The 13,335-nt window shown below is 38.3% G+C and overlaps 1 protein-coding gene across 3 annotated transcripts in view; it reads right to left on the bottom strand.

Annotated features, from left to right (window-relative positions):
* The window catches only part of usp32 (ubiquitin specific peptidase 32), an 84,897-nt gene that overhangs the window by 29,787 nt on the left and 41,775 nt on the right, over window positions 1-13,335 (bottom strand). For all 3 annotated transcript variants that reach the window (XM_056473179.1, XM_056473181.1, XM_056473180.1), the window contains exons 6-11: window positions 12,622-12,753; window positions 12,260-12,367; window positions 2,756-2,871; window positions 2,353-2,415; window positions 233-316; window positions 62-123 (exon numbers count right to left, since the gene is read on the bottom strand). In XM_056473179.1, coding sequence (XP_056329154.1) covers window positions 62-123; window positions 233-316; window positions 2,353-2,415; window positions 2,756-2,871; window positions 12,260-12,367; window positions 12,622-12,753 — 565 coding nt within the window. The remainder of the gene's footprint in view (window positions 1-61; window positions 124-232; window positions 317-2,352; window positions 2,416-2,755; window positions 2,872-12,259; window positions 12,368-12,621; window positions 12,754-13,335) is intronic.

Below are 13,335 nucleotides of genomic sequence, written 5' to 3'. Positions count from 1 at the left end.
GTAGGGACGCTTTTGAAAGAAAGCCGACTTTCAGAAACGCCACATCCTACAGTTTTCTCACCTAATGATCTGGCCTTCCTCTTCAGGGGTGGCAGGACGCAGGCCCAGGACAATATGACACACCTAATGATGAACAGATTAACAAGACATTTAAGGAAAAATCCAGCAGCGTACTTCACTGGATTTAGGATTTGGAACTTTTGATTTGGTTGCACTGTGCCAACATGCTGACCTGAAACAGCAAGTTGAGGAACTCATTGGCGAGGGCACTTTTCACACTCCATATCTGATAGTCCTCCAGAGTTAAATGTCCTTGCTGTGAGTAAAACACAAGATAGAGGTTACGGCACAATTTATTTATTTATTTTAAGGTGTCCTGATATAATGTAATTTAGGGCTGCACGATATATCGTTTCAGCATCGATATCGCAATGTGATCATTCACAATAATCTGCAATGTTGAGTCTGGATTATAGTTTATTACTTGTTTATTACTCAGGCATAATAAAATGTAAATAAAGAATAATTTAATAGACTTATTTATACAATAAAGGCATTATTTTACATTTAATTATTCAATTACTGTACCTGAACACTCTTAAGACTCCTCAGAAAACCATAAACATGGTTTATTTCATTTGTATCTTTTTCGTTTTTGCATTTATCTATGCTTGTAGATTGTTTATTATATTTTATGCAGATGCCCTCTCCTACAGAATCATTCTAATCAATCTAAAATCATTCATTCTTTCCAAACAGAAAGATTCAGGTAATCTGGTGAAATTGTATTCTTTAAATCTTTAAATTTAATTTTTTATATATTGCAGAAAAACAAAACACTGCAATGCTAGAATTTGATATAGGTTTAGGGGTTATTATAATTGGCAAAACTAAAACTATTAAAAGAAAAAGAAAAAAAAAACATTAACCGAAATAAAAATCAACAGTTTAAAATTATACACCATTTTTACTGGACTCCTTTCAGACTGTTTAAGCTCAGGTTAAAATATACACCTTATTGTTGGAGATTATTGTAAGATCGAGAATAGTGATTTACTTCATGCTCTATGGTCTTGTACAAAAATTCAGGATTTCTGGAAAAGAGTTCATGAACACATTTGCTTGGTTTAAGATTTTCAAATTACACTATGTCCTAGACTGTTTATACTAGGTGGTTGGACAAACAACGAAATAAAAGATACAAACAATAAATCCTGGGTCCAAACCAGTTTACTGATTGGCAGACAAATAATTCTTATGAGCTGGAAATCTGAAGATGCCCCTTCCCTTCAAGAATACGCAGTAGAACTTACTAGAGTGGCCACATTTGAAAAAATGGTTCAAGTACTTAACCTGTTTGGAAATGGAACAGTAATAAATGTGTGAGAAATATCTGATTCTGACAATGTAAATGTGATTTGTTATTGACTGAATGTACCTATTCATTTTTTATTGTATTTTATAAAAATTTTCTCTTTATTATATCAAGATGGAGGCTTTACTGTAAAGACCCAAGCTGGGTCTTAAAGTCGTAGTTAGGGATTAGTTTGGGTTGGGTTTGTTAATAGGGTAAAATGTTGATTCTTTACAGAGTTCTATTCTGTATTCCATTCTGAAATTTGCCCGATAATCAATAAAATCACTAAAATTATTTATACAATGAAGGCTATACAGCATTATTTTACATTTACTTATTCAATTACTGTACCAGAACACTGTAAAGACTTCTCAGAAAACAATAAAGCTTGGTTTATTTCATTTGTATCTTTTTCTTTATTGCATTTATCTATGTGTTATCTTGTAGATTGTTTATTATATTTTATGCAGATGCCCTCTCCTACAGAATCATCCCAATCAATCTAAAATCATTCATTCTTTCCAAATAGAGATATTCAAGTCACCTGGTGAAATTGTTTTCTTCATATTGCGATATATATTGGCAGAAAAACAAAACATTGCAGCGCTAGATTTTTCCAAATATCGTGCAGCCCTAAGAATTATACATTTAAGCATGGAGTAATGTAAATTAACAACTTGAATTTGATATAGGGTTATTATAATTAACAAAACTAAAACCATTAAACAAAGAAAAAATAACTTGAATTGGTTTTATTTAATTGTTTGTTTGTTTTTTATAAAATTGACATGCTAGTGTTTTAGATTTGGAAATTTGACTCTTAATATTTTTATAAAAAAGTAGTGTGTTAGCATTTTTCATTTCACTGTTGTATCCAAATTGATACCAACATTTGGTGAAAGATTGTTGTAAATGGTATCAAATCATGATTTCTTTAACATGACAACTCTTTAATTACAATGAATATATTCACTATATAAAAAAAAGAGAATTACTTTTGTTGTGTCGTGCATTTTCAATATGTCCTCCACAATCTCTGACACACTGGAATCAAACTCCTGAAACAAAAAAAAGCATAAATCATGAAGCATCATCAATACCTGACATGGAAAAAGGTCTCCAGTAGATGTAAGAAACACGATGACGACCCCGGATGCACAAATCAATAATGATTCATCAGTCTGAATTTCATTTAAATGTATAATCCTGTATTAGTACATAACCGCAATAACATGACTGCATCTCATCTGCATTAATCACCACATAAGCATATAGATACACGTAAACATATGATGGACACATTCAACTGTATAGCATCAAAACCATACAGCTAATCTACAAACTCTTATTGTTGTATCTCCGGAGGTAAAAGCAGGTTATAAGCTACTCTGCACTTACAGGAAGAGTGTCTGTTCGGTTATCCTTCCACACCTCCAGCAGCGCCACCACCATCTCGTGGATCTCATCCCTGGATAAAACTCCATCGCGGTCTACATCGAACACTTTAAAACAAACTGCAATAGACAATGAAGAAGAGATGTAGATGGAAATCGTTTAAATAATCTAAGGAAAACTTATTATGTGAGCTTAGACCACAAAACCAGTTGTGATGGCCTGTCATATGGCCACACAAGATTAAGGGTAATACACACACACACACACACACACACACACACACACACACACACACACACACACACACACGTGCGCGCGCACATTCGCTTAGACACACATGCATACACATAAACATACACGCACATTCGCTCAGACACACACGCATACACAAACATGCACCCACGTTCACTCCGACCCCAAACAATACTCATGCTACTCATGCTCCTTGCTTCAAACTACACACATACAGACAGGCATCGTATCCATAAGCATTTTAGGTAATGGAGACTGACATATTTCTTTTGTTTCATATCTTTATTTATAAAATAAGTTTGTCACAATTTCTTTCAGTTTCAGTACATTGTTTACTGGTTTGGAGTGCACACATTCTAGTTTTCATTTGTACTGTTTCTGTTATCTGATGGTTATTTCTATTGAGTTAAAGTTACCGGAGGGTGCAGTGGAGGATGACTGGTGGCTCTGTGGTCTGCTGGATCGGCCGTTGTGTTTACTGGCAAAAGGCTGAATCGCGTGTGCGTCAAAGATTTATGTCCGGGTGATCCCGCGTGGCGGAACCAATGTAATGTAGTGATAAGGGGGGGAGGAGAAGTTGATTAGGAATATGTTTTGTATATTATTTGTTTAATTGAAATGACTTGTTTATTTTGAGTAATTATGTGTTATATTTTGTAAGTGTCTTATTTAGAATTAGTTTGATTAGTAAATATTATGTTTGTAATTGTTATATTTTATTGTTTCCCCTATGTTGTTTAAGTGGATCCTCCGTTTGTGTATAAATACTCTGCAGTTGTTTCATTTGGGAGGTCAGGTTGGTTGTGTTCAGACTTTCTGAATTTCTGTTATATTCTTGTTTGGTTGACCTCAATTTGTTTTCCAGCTAGTATTTATGTTGGAATATTATTTTGTTTAAGTTAAATAAATATTTTTTGGCCTTAATTTTCCTGTGTCCTCATGCCTGACCGCTGGGCTATCTCACATATGGTGTCAGAAGTGGGATTGTAATAGAGGACACAGGTTTTTTTTTTTTCTCTCCTTCTCCATAGTCTCAGTACATTGAGTTGCCATGAGTCGTCAACAAAAGAAGGGGCCCATGAAGCCAGTTTCTGTGGAGCAAGGAGAGGAGCAAGAAAGGGATGCAGAGGAGGAAATGGAGCCCAAGGATAAAGATGAGATGGCAAGTAGAGAACCAACCTTGGCTGATTTAACCAGTTTGTTCAGTGCGCATATGGCAAAAATGGATTCCAGGGAGGCGGTCAGAAAGCAGGAGCATATGGATCAAGAAAGACGGTTTAAAGCATTACAACATCAGTTCAGTTTACTACAAATGGAAGTTCAGGCCCGCACCTCTCCTACATCTGATGCCTGCCACATAGATGCACATTCTCTAGATGTGCATGGTGCTCAAGCAGATTCTGATAATCAACAGTTTACTTCCCCAAATGTCTTTCGCTCCAATGTTGACCTTATTGAAGATCGTTCCCCACCACCAAGATTCCGTGAACCTCGATTAGAAAAGTTGGCTGATTCTGATGATATAGAGCACTTCTTAATAACGTTTGAACGAATCGCTACAGCCTGTCGCTGGCCTAAAGCTGACTGGGCATTTCATTTGATCCCTTTATTAACTGGCAGGGCAAGAGCTGCATATGTCCAAATGGACCTGGATGACTCTACTGAGTATGATAAAGTCAAAGCCGCCATCTTGGTAAAGTATGACATAAATGCTGAAACTTATAGGTTGAGATTTCGTTCCCTCACTGTTCTCCCTTCTGAGGCTCCCAAGGAATTGTATACCAGACTTAAAGACCTGTATGGGAAGTGGATTAAGCCTAAAGGAAAAACTACTGAAGAGGTAGGAGAAATGGTTATTTTAGAACAATATCTGCGAATGCTTTCTCCTGAACTTCAGGTCTGGATACGGGAGCGTGACCCCACAACAGCAGCAGAGGCTGCTGCTTTAGCAGATGTTTTTGTGGCAGCAAGGGGGAAGAATCAGTCCTGGGGCTGGAAAACGAGCAGTGAGGCACGAAGGCCACCCTTTCCTCAGTTTCAACCAAAATCCATGGCTGGATTGAGTAAGACTCCTAAGGGAGGCTCCCCAGAAATGAAACCTGCAATGGCTCTGAGAAGACCAGTTGTCTGCTTTCTTTGTGGACAAGAGGGTCACACAAAACCGGCCTGTCCAAGAAATGTAGTTAAACCTACTAATCTGTGTTATGTTCCTAGAGGTGGGGCGGATAAAGCCCAGAAGCCGAGTACCTTCGTGCATACCACCACTGTGAAAGTCAACGGTAAAGAGTTTCTTGCTCTGATTGATACTGGGAGTGACCAGACACTGGTGAGTCGGAAGGTTGTGGCTCCATCTTCAGTTAATGCAAGTAATAAGCTTTTCATTTGTTGTGTTCATGGTGATGAGAGATTGGTGCCTACTGCAGATCTATATCTGACAGTTAACAACCAACCCTACTTGTTAGAGGTGGGGGTAGTTGATACTCTTCCCTATCCTGTAGTGTTAGGACGAGATTTGCCAGTGCTTTTAGACCTTATCCAGCCCATGTCACAGTGTCATATGGTGTTTACTAGATCCAAGACAAAACCGCAAGATGAACCCACACAAACTCTGTCAATGTTGCCATTTTATAATGCTGATCTAGAAACCAGTCCTCCAAAACCCAAGAAGACTAGACGACAAAGGAAACGTTCCAAGTTGCAATATAATGCCTCTCGTCTGCCTGCAGGTGAAGTAGATGGTCTTAATCCACAAAATAAATTACCCATTAACATTAGCGAACTGCAGCAAAATGACGCCAGTCTGGTTGCATATTTTCAACAAGCAAACCAGATGGAGATGGGAGATAAACTGATGAATGATAATTGTGAGCACTTTGTGATTTCAGAGAACTTGCTGTACCGTCAAATTGGATCAGTGAAACAGCTGATTGTTCCAAAGGAGGCTCGGGAACTTGTTCTGCACTTGAGCCACTCAATCCCATGGGCTGGCCACCTAGGGGTAAGGAAAACCATAGAACGGATCAAGAAGCATTTCTACTGGCCTGGTCTGAAGGCTGATGTTGTTCAGTATTGCAAGAGCTGCCCTGAGTGTAAACTGGTATCCCTCCGTCATCCACCTCGAGCACCACTACAGCCACTTCCTCTGATTAGCACCCCGTTTGAAAGACTGGGCATGGATATAGTTGGCCCAGTAGAGAAAAGCTGCTTGGGTAATCGATTTTTGCTGGTTATCACTGATTATGCTACAAGGTACCCAGAGTTATTTCCTTTGAAATCTATGAAAGCAAAGAATGTGGCAACCTGTTTAATCCAGTTCTTCTCCAGAGTCGGGTTACCCCGTGAAATTCTTACCGACCAAGGAACTAATTTCATGTCTACTCTGTTGAAGCAGGTCTACCAGTTGCTGGGTATTAAGAGTCTACGTACCACTCCGTACCATCCGCAGACCGATGGGCTCACTGAGCGTTTTAATCAAACGTTGAAGCAGATGCTCAGAAAGTTTATTGATGAGACTGGTAGGAATTGGGACCAGTGGCTCCCATATATACTTTTTGCTTATCGAGAGGTCCCCCAAGCATCAACCGGGTTCTCTCCCTTTGAGCTGTTGTATGGGCATGAAGTTAGGGGACCTTTAACCCTCCTTAAAGAGATGTGGGAAGGATTTAAGGAAGATCGGGAGCCTACGAATGTTGTTGCTTATGTCTTGCAAATGCGGGAGCGCCTGGAGAAAATGAGAGCTTTGGCAAGAACTCATATGGAAGAGGCCCAGAAGCACCAACGAACATGGTATGATCAGCGAGCACGTGAAAGAGAATTTGTGAGTGGGGAAAAGGTATTGGTGATGTTGCCTAGCAAGGAGAACAAACTGTTGGCCAAATGGCAGGGCCCTTTTGAAATCAAGGGCCGGTTAGGCCCGACCACTTATGAGGTGGCAATTACTGGTCAGGAGCATACTAGTAGAATACTGCATGTAAATCTGTTAAAGAAGTGGGTGCCCCGTTCTGAACAGGTTCTGTTGATATGCCGTGTACAAGGAGACGAGGATTGTGAGGAACAATATCTGCCCCAGTCAACATCTGCTGACATTAGGCTGGACCATCTGCCTGAAAAACAACAAAGACAGGTGAGAGCTCTCTGCAATCCACAAATACTTTCTGAGTTGCCGGGTCATACCTCTCTGATCCAACATGATGTGATCTTGAAACCTGATGTTGCTGTTAGACGTATGAGTTACAGAATACCTGAGAAACTGCAAGAGGCCTTGAAAGAGGAAGTGGACTTTATGCTGAGTCTAGGAATCATTGAACCTTCCAAGAGCGAGTGGTGTCATCCAGTAGTCCTGGTTCCAAAAAAGGATGGAAGCATTCGATTTTGCATTGATTTCCGGTATTTGAACTCTGTGTCCCAGTTTGATTGCTATCCTACTCCCCGTATTGATTCATTAATAGATCGATTGGGCAAAGCAGTATACCTGACCACACTGGACCTGTCTAAAGGATACTGGCAAATGCCTTTGACTGAACGGGCCCGGCCTTTAACAGCATTTAGGACACCGTGGGGCCTATTCCAGTTCCGGTTTCTTCCCTTTGGCCTACATGGGGCACCGGCAACATTTCAGAGGCTCATCGACCAGGTATTGCATGGGTTAACGTATGCTGCAGCTTATCTTGACGATATTATAATTTACAGTACAACCTGGGAGGAGCACATGCAGCATCTCCATGAAGTTTTCCAACGGCTCCAAAGTGCTGGTCTGACTGCTAATCCTGCTAAGTGTGCCATAGCCCGGAAGGAGGTAGAATACCTGGGCTTTGTGATTGGCAATGGAATGGTGCGACCCCAGATTAAGAAGATTCAGGCACTGGAAGAATGTCCTTTACCACAGAAACGTAAGGAATTGAGATCATTTCTGGGAATGGCAGGTTTCTATAATCGCTTTATTCTTAACTTCTCCAGTAGAGCTGCTGCTTTGACTGATATGGTGGGAGTCCGATGCCCGAATCAATGCCAGTGGACTGAGGAGAGGATGGCAGCATTCAAAGACATACAGACTGCATTGACAACTAACACTGTTCTGTATAATCCAGACTTCACCAAAGAATTTACTGTGCAGACAGATGCCTCTGAAAGGGGATTAGGAGCAGTGCTACTACAGGGATCCCCAGATAATCGAAGACCTATAGCCTTCATTAGCCGCAAACTCTTTCCAAGAGAAACCCGTTATTCTACCATTGAGAAGGAATGTTTAGCGGTGAAATGGGCCTTAGACTCCTTGAGATATTATTTACTTGGAAGAGAATTCATACTGGAAACCGACCACAAAGCACTCCAATGGCTGGAAAGAATGAGAGATACGAATGGGCGAATCACAAGGTGGTACCTGGCCATGCAACCATTCCGATTTAAGGTCCATCATGTTCCTGGCAAGGCAAATGTAACTGCAGACTATCTTTCTCGCTGTGCCAGCGAGACGCCCGAAGGGAGGGGGTGTGTGATGGCCTGTCATATGGCCACACAAGATTAAGGGTAATACACACACACACACACACACACACACACACACACACACACACACACACACACACACACACGTGCGCGCGCACATTCGCTTAGACACACATGCATACACATAAACATACACGCACATTCGCTCAGACACACACGCATACACAAACATGCACCCACGTTCACTCCGACCCCAAACAATACTCATGCTACTCATGCTCCTTGCTTCAAACTACACACATACAGACAGGCATCGTATCCATAAGCATTTTAGGTAATGGAGACTGACATATTTCTTTTGTTTCATATCTTTATTTATAAAATAAGTTTGTCACAATTTCTTTCAGTTTCAGTACATTGTTTACTGGTTTGGAGTGCACACATTCTAGTTTTCATTTGTACTGTTTCTGTTATCTGATGGTTATTTCTATTGAGTTAAAGTTACCGGAGGGTGCAGTGGAGGATGACTGGTGGCTCTGTGGTCTGCTGGATCGGCCGTTGTGTTTACTGGCAAAAGGCTGAATCGCGTGTGCGTCAAAGATTTATGTCCGGGTGATCCCGCGTGGCGGAACCAATGTAATGTAGTGATAAGGGGGGGAGGAGAAGTTGATTAGGAATATGTTTTGTATATTATTTGTTTAATTGAAATGACTTGTTTATTTTGAGTAATTATGTGTTATATTTTGTAAGTGTCTTATTTAGAATTAGTTTGATTAGTAAATATTATGTTTGTAATTGTTATATTTTATTGTTTCCCCTATGTTGTTTAAGTGGATCCTCCGTTTGTGTATAAATACTCTGCAGTTGTTTCATTTGGGAGGTCAGGTTGGTTGTGTTCAGACTTTCTGAATTTCTGTTATATTCTTGTTTGGTTGACCTCAATTTGTTTTCCAGCTAGTATTTATGTTGGAATATTATTTTGTTTAAGTTAAATAAATATTTTTTGGCCTTAATTTTCCTGTGTCCTCATGCCTGACCGCTGGGCTATCTCACACCAGTCATAAGGGTAAAATTTCTGACATTAAGATTAACTGATCTCCTGAAGGTTCTATGTATCTATGGTTTGTTAGAATATGATATTTGGTATACTGTTTAAGAATCTGGAATCAGAGGGTTAACTTTAAAATGAATTTTAAAGTTGTTCAAATTAGCCTCTTAACAATGCAAATTACTAAACACAACGACATTTTGATGCATTTACAGTAGGAAATTTACTAAGGGTGCTTCACACCGGTAGATCGATTGTTTTTTTCCGAAACAGGAATTAAAATCGTTGCTATGTTTATTTTTGTTCTTGGTGGGGTTCGCTTTCACACGGTAAACTAGTTAAAACAAGTCAGGTAAACTCTCCTCATGCTAGTCAGAGTTTCAGGGTTTATTTTTCGCAGTGCCACAGATTCCGCTGTCATACGTTGTTATTTTAATTTATGACAATGAGAAATGAGACATTATAAGCGACAAGGTGCAGTTTAATTTTGACACCCCCATCGTCACCAAATAAAAATCAAAGGGGTAAGACTTTCCCATAAAGCTTCATTTCAGTTGTCAAGTTTTGTAAAAATCTATCTATTGAATCAATCAATCTATTAAAAAAAAGTTGCCTAGAATTATGCATTATGTAGGCTTAAATTATAGAGGGAAATAACAGATGAACTGAGACTGCAGTCAGATCAGGAAGCAAATCAATGTTGATCTTTCTTTCGGGGTGTCAGTACAAAAATTAACAAAACAATAGGCCTAATACAAAACATTATAAGATTAAAATTACCAGGTAATTTCGGTCCATTTTCCAAACGAATAAACAGCACTCCTTATATATATAATATTTCAGTAGCTTTAGCTTTCGTATTCGACATGAAACACACACTTACTAATACACATTACATCCTGCCCTAATCATAATTCTCTCTTCATATAGCCATATATATGGCTATTACTTACTTACTCCCAGGGCCGTTTCGTATCGAAGTTGATATTTAGCCACACCATGTTGGGGTTTCGTCATCTAATTAACATCTAATTTTATGAAGTGGGTCGTTAGCCGACCCCCAACCTGGAGGACCACATATAGCTATTAGCTAACCATTAAATTAAATAACCATAATACACTGTGGTATAGCCTGGTTTGTTAGTTCATTAGATCGTTTTGGTTTCTCACAACAATCAATCCACTCCAGAGTTCGTTTCAATTGAGCTGAGAGACCCTCATTCAGGCGATCTCTGACCGATTGATTTGGTGCGGATCAAAGCGCTTTTGGGGGTTTCACATGTGCCAAATTAACCGCTCTAACTTGGCAAATGAGCCAGGTTCCAAAACTAGGTCTAGGTGTGAAAGCACCCTAAATGTCTTCATGGAACATGGTCTTTACTTAACATTCTAATGGTTTGTGACATAAAAGGAAAAATGTAAAATTTTAACTAATACAATGTATTATTGGATATTCCAACAAATATATCTGTACAACTTCAGCTCAGTTTTGCACTCCAGTGTCACATATTTTTTTATTATTGCAATTCATTATCTTTTGTGCAAGTATTACAGGGTATATGCAGGAATCCTAATGTAATTTCAATCCCTTTTAAAGACTTTTTAATGACCTTCTCAGAATATTTTTAGACCTCATCGCCACTTCAAATTCTAATCAGTATCAAAGCTTTACCTTAATAAACAGTAATATTTATTAATATTACACGGTTGTTTTTAGCAACAGGCTTCAGCCATTGTTTAAGCTCGTCTTTCTCCAATCGGGATGACGCAATCATTTTCCCATTTTGCTGTCTGTTTCGCTATATGGTTTTGCTCCATGTGGAGAGCGTCACATCATCTTGCAAATTACGTGACATCATCCAGACGGAGGAGTTTGGCCGAACGTGCCCCGGCCCGAACCAATCGCGTGGATCGAGTACACCATTGTTAATATTAGGATGAAAATAAATATATTTATTCTTTTTTGGAGTCAAACACTTTGGACAATGTTTGAACAAAATTTAAGACCTTGTAAAAATGGCATTAAGGCTTTTTAATACCTTTTAAGGGCCTTCATTTTCTCATAATTGATTTATCAACTTTTAATACTTTTTAAGACCCCGCGGACACCCTGTATTAAGTATTTAAACAAATAAATGTAAATGTAAATGTAATACATTTACATAATTTATTGCACATTTAAATATGCCTAAAATATTATAATGCAATATATACACATTTGACAGAAATACATATTTTACAGTAGTTTTACTCTGTTATATTGATGAATATAAGTTATAAAGTTACATTATCAAATATAAAGAATCATCAATTGTTGCAATCTATCAGCAGAAAACAAAATTAGTTCACATTTTTTTCCCTCTGTATTACAAAAGAAATTCTTGCATCAAAAACAATATTTAGGGCAAAACATACAAATAAAAAAAGATACCATCATCATCATCATCATCATAATAAGAAATATAAAATAACATTATAAATAAAACTTAACAGCAATACAGAAAAATACAAATATGCTAAAGAAATAGCAGTAAAAAAATATTCATTAATTTTTAAAAATTAAATAAAAAAAAGGAAGAAAAAAAGCATTCATATTTTCTCTTCGCTCTCCATTTATAACTAAGCTTAAATCAATATTTTAAAGATAATTTATGCACATGCATTAAAAAAATAAGTCTTCAAACATCCACAATAACCCTGCATCTGCCATGAAATAGGACGAACAGCTAAGAGAGGATGATAAGCAATAATAAAAAGCTTACACTTCTGCCTCTCCGCTACAGGGCCGCGACAGCAAGCTGAGAGCCCACAGGATATCTCCTTAAAGTCAATATGATTGTCCCGATTCTCATCAAAGGCATGAAACAAGCCTGGCAAATGGGGGAAAATGTCAGTGTTTAGATTAGCCAGAAAGAGTAATTGGATTCTTTGGAGATCTTTTATCACAAATGATCCAATACATTTCAAAAGCAGAAAACCACTTCTACTAAAATAAGATGAAGCGTGACTTTCCTGGGTACCGCAAATGTTTTCAAAGCATACGAGGAGTGAGTGGAGACGTGCGTATGTGTGTCTAAATCCATTTGAGAAGCTTTTAAAATTGGCGTAATGAATTCTGTCTTACCTTCACTCAGCGATGCATGAATAGGGGGCGAGACCAGCGGGACAAAGGTTTCCAAATCAAAGCGGCCTGTCCTTGATTGAGCTTTCAGCAGCCAGTAGCGTTTTTCCAAGTCGATAATGTCTGATTCTTCTACTGCAAGAAAGGAAACACGAGAAATCTGATTCTCTTTGAAATAATTACAAGTTGTCAAGCATCGGTTGAGCATGTGGTACATGTGTAACTGAATGACAGTGCCATATACAGTAAGGGCTAAAAGTCTTGTCCGCTAACCAACACTGCATTTATTTAAACAAAACAACAATAAATATTCAACAACAACAAAATTGCTAAATATTATTTCAGTTTAAAATCATATCGAACATTGATATAGCAATCTGGAAACCTGCAATTGGATCTGCAATGTCGAGCTGGGATTACAATTAACCACAAATCACAGTTCAGAACACACGCCGAGTTTAACCCTAATATAGCGAAAGCTTTTTAAGGCCTGTGATTGTACAATTTTACAGTTTAAACAATTTAGGCACAAGAAATGATCAAATATAAAAATAAAAAAGGTTTTTCAAAATCGTCCTGAGAATGGGGGTTTTCTCATAACTTTGATGAAAGGTTTTGATCCACTTCAAATGTTGATTACTATATAGAGTGTTATTTTACACTTTAGTATTTAAATTCTGCTTATTTATTTCACTTGTTCCTATGTTTTTTTGCATT

Source organism: Danio aesculapii, chromosome 15, assembly GCF_903798145.1.
Source record: "Danio aesculapii chromosome 15, fDanAes4.1, whole genome shotgun sequence".
Classification (NCBI taxonomy): Eukaryota; Metazoa; Chordata; class Actinopteri; order Cypriniformes; family Danionidae; genus Danio; species Danio aesculapii.
The sequence above is the reverse complement of the archived record's forward strand: the minus strand, read 5'-3'. Positions and strand labels throughout refer to the sequence as shown.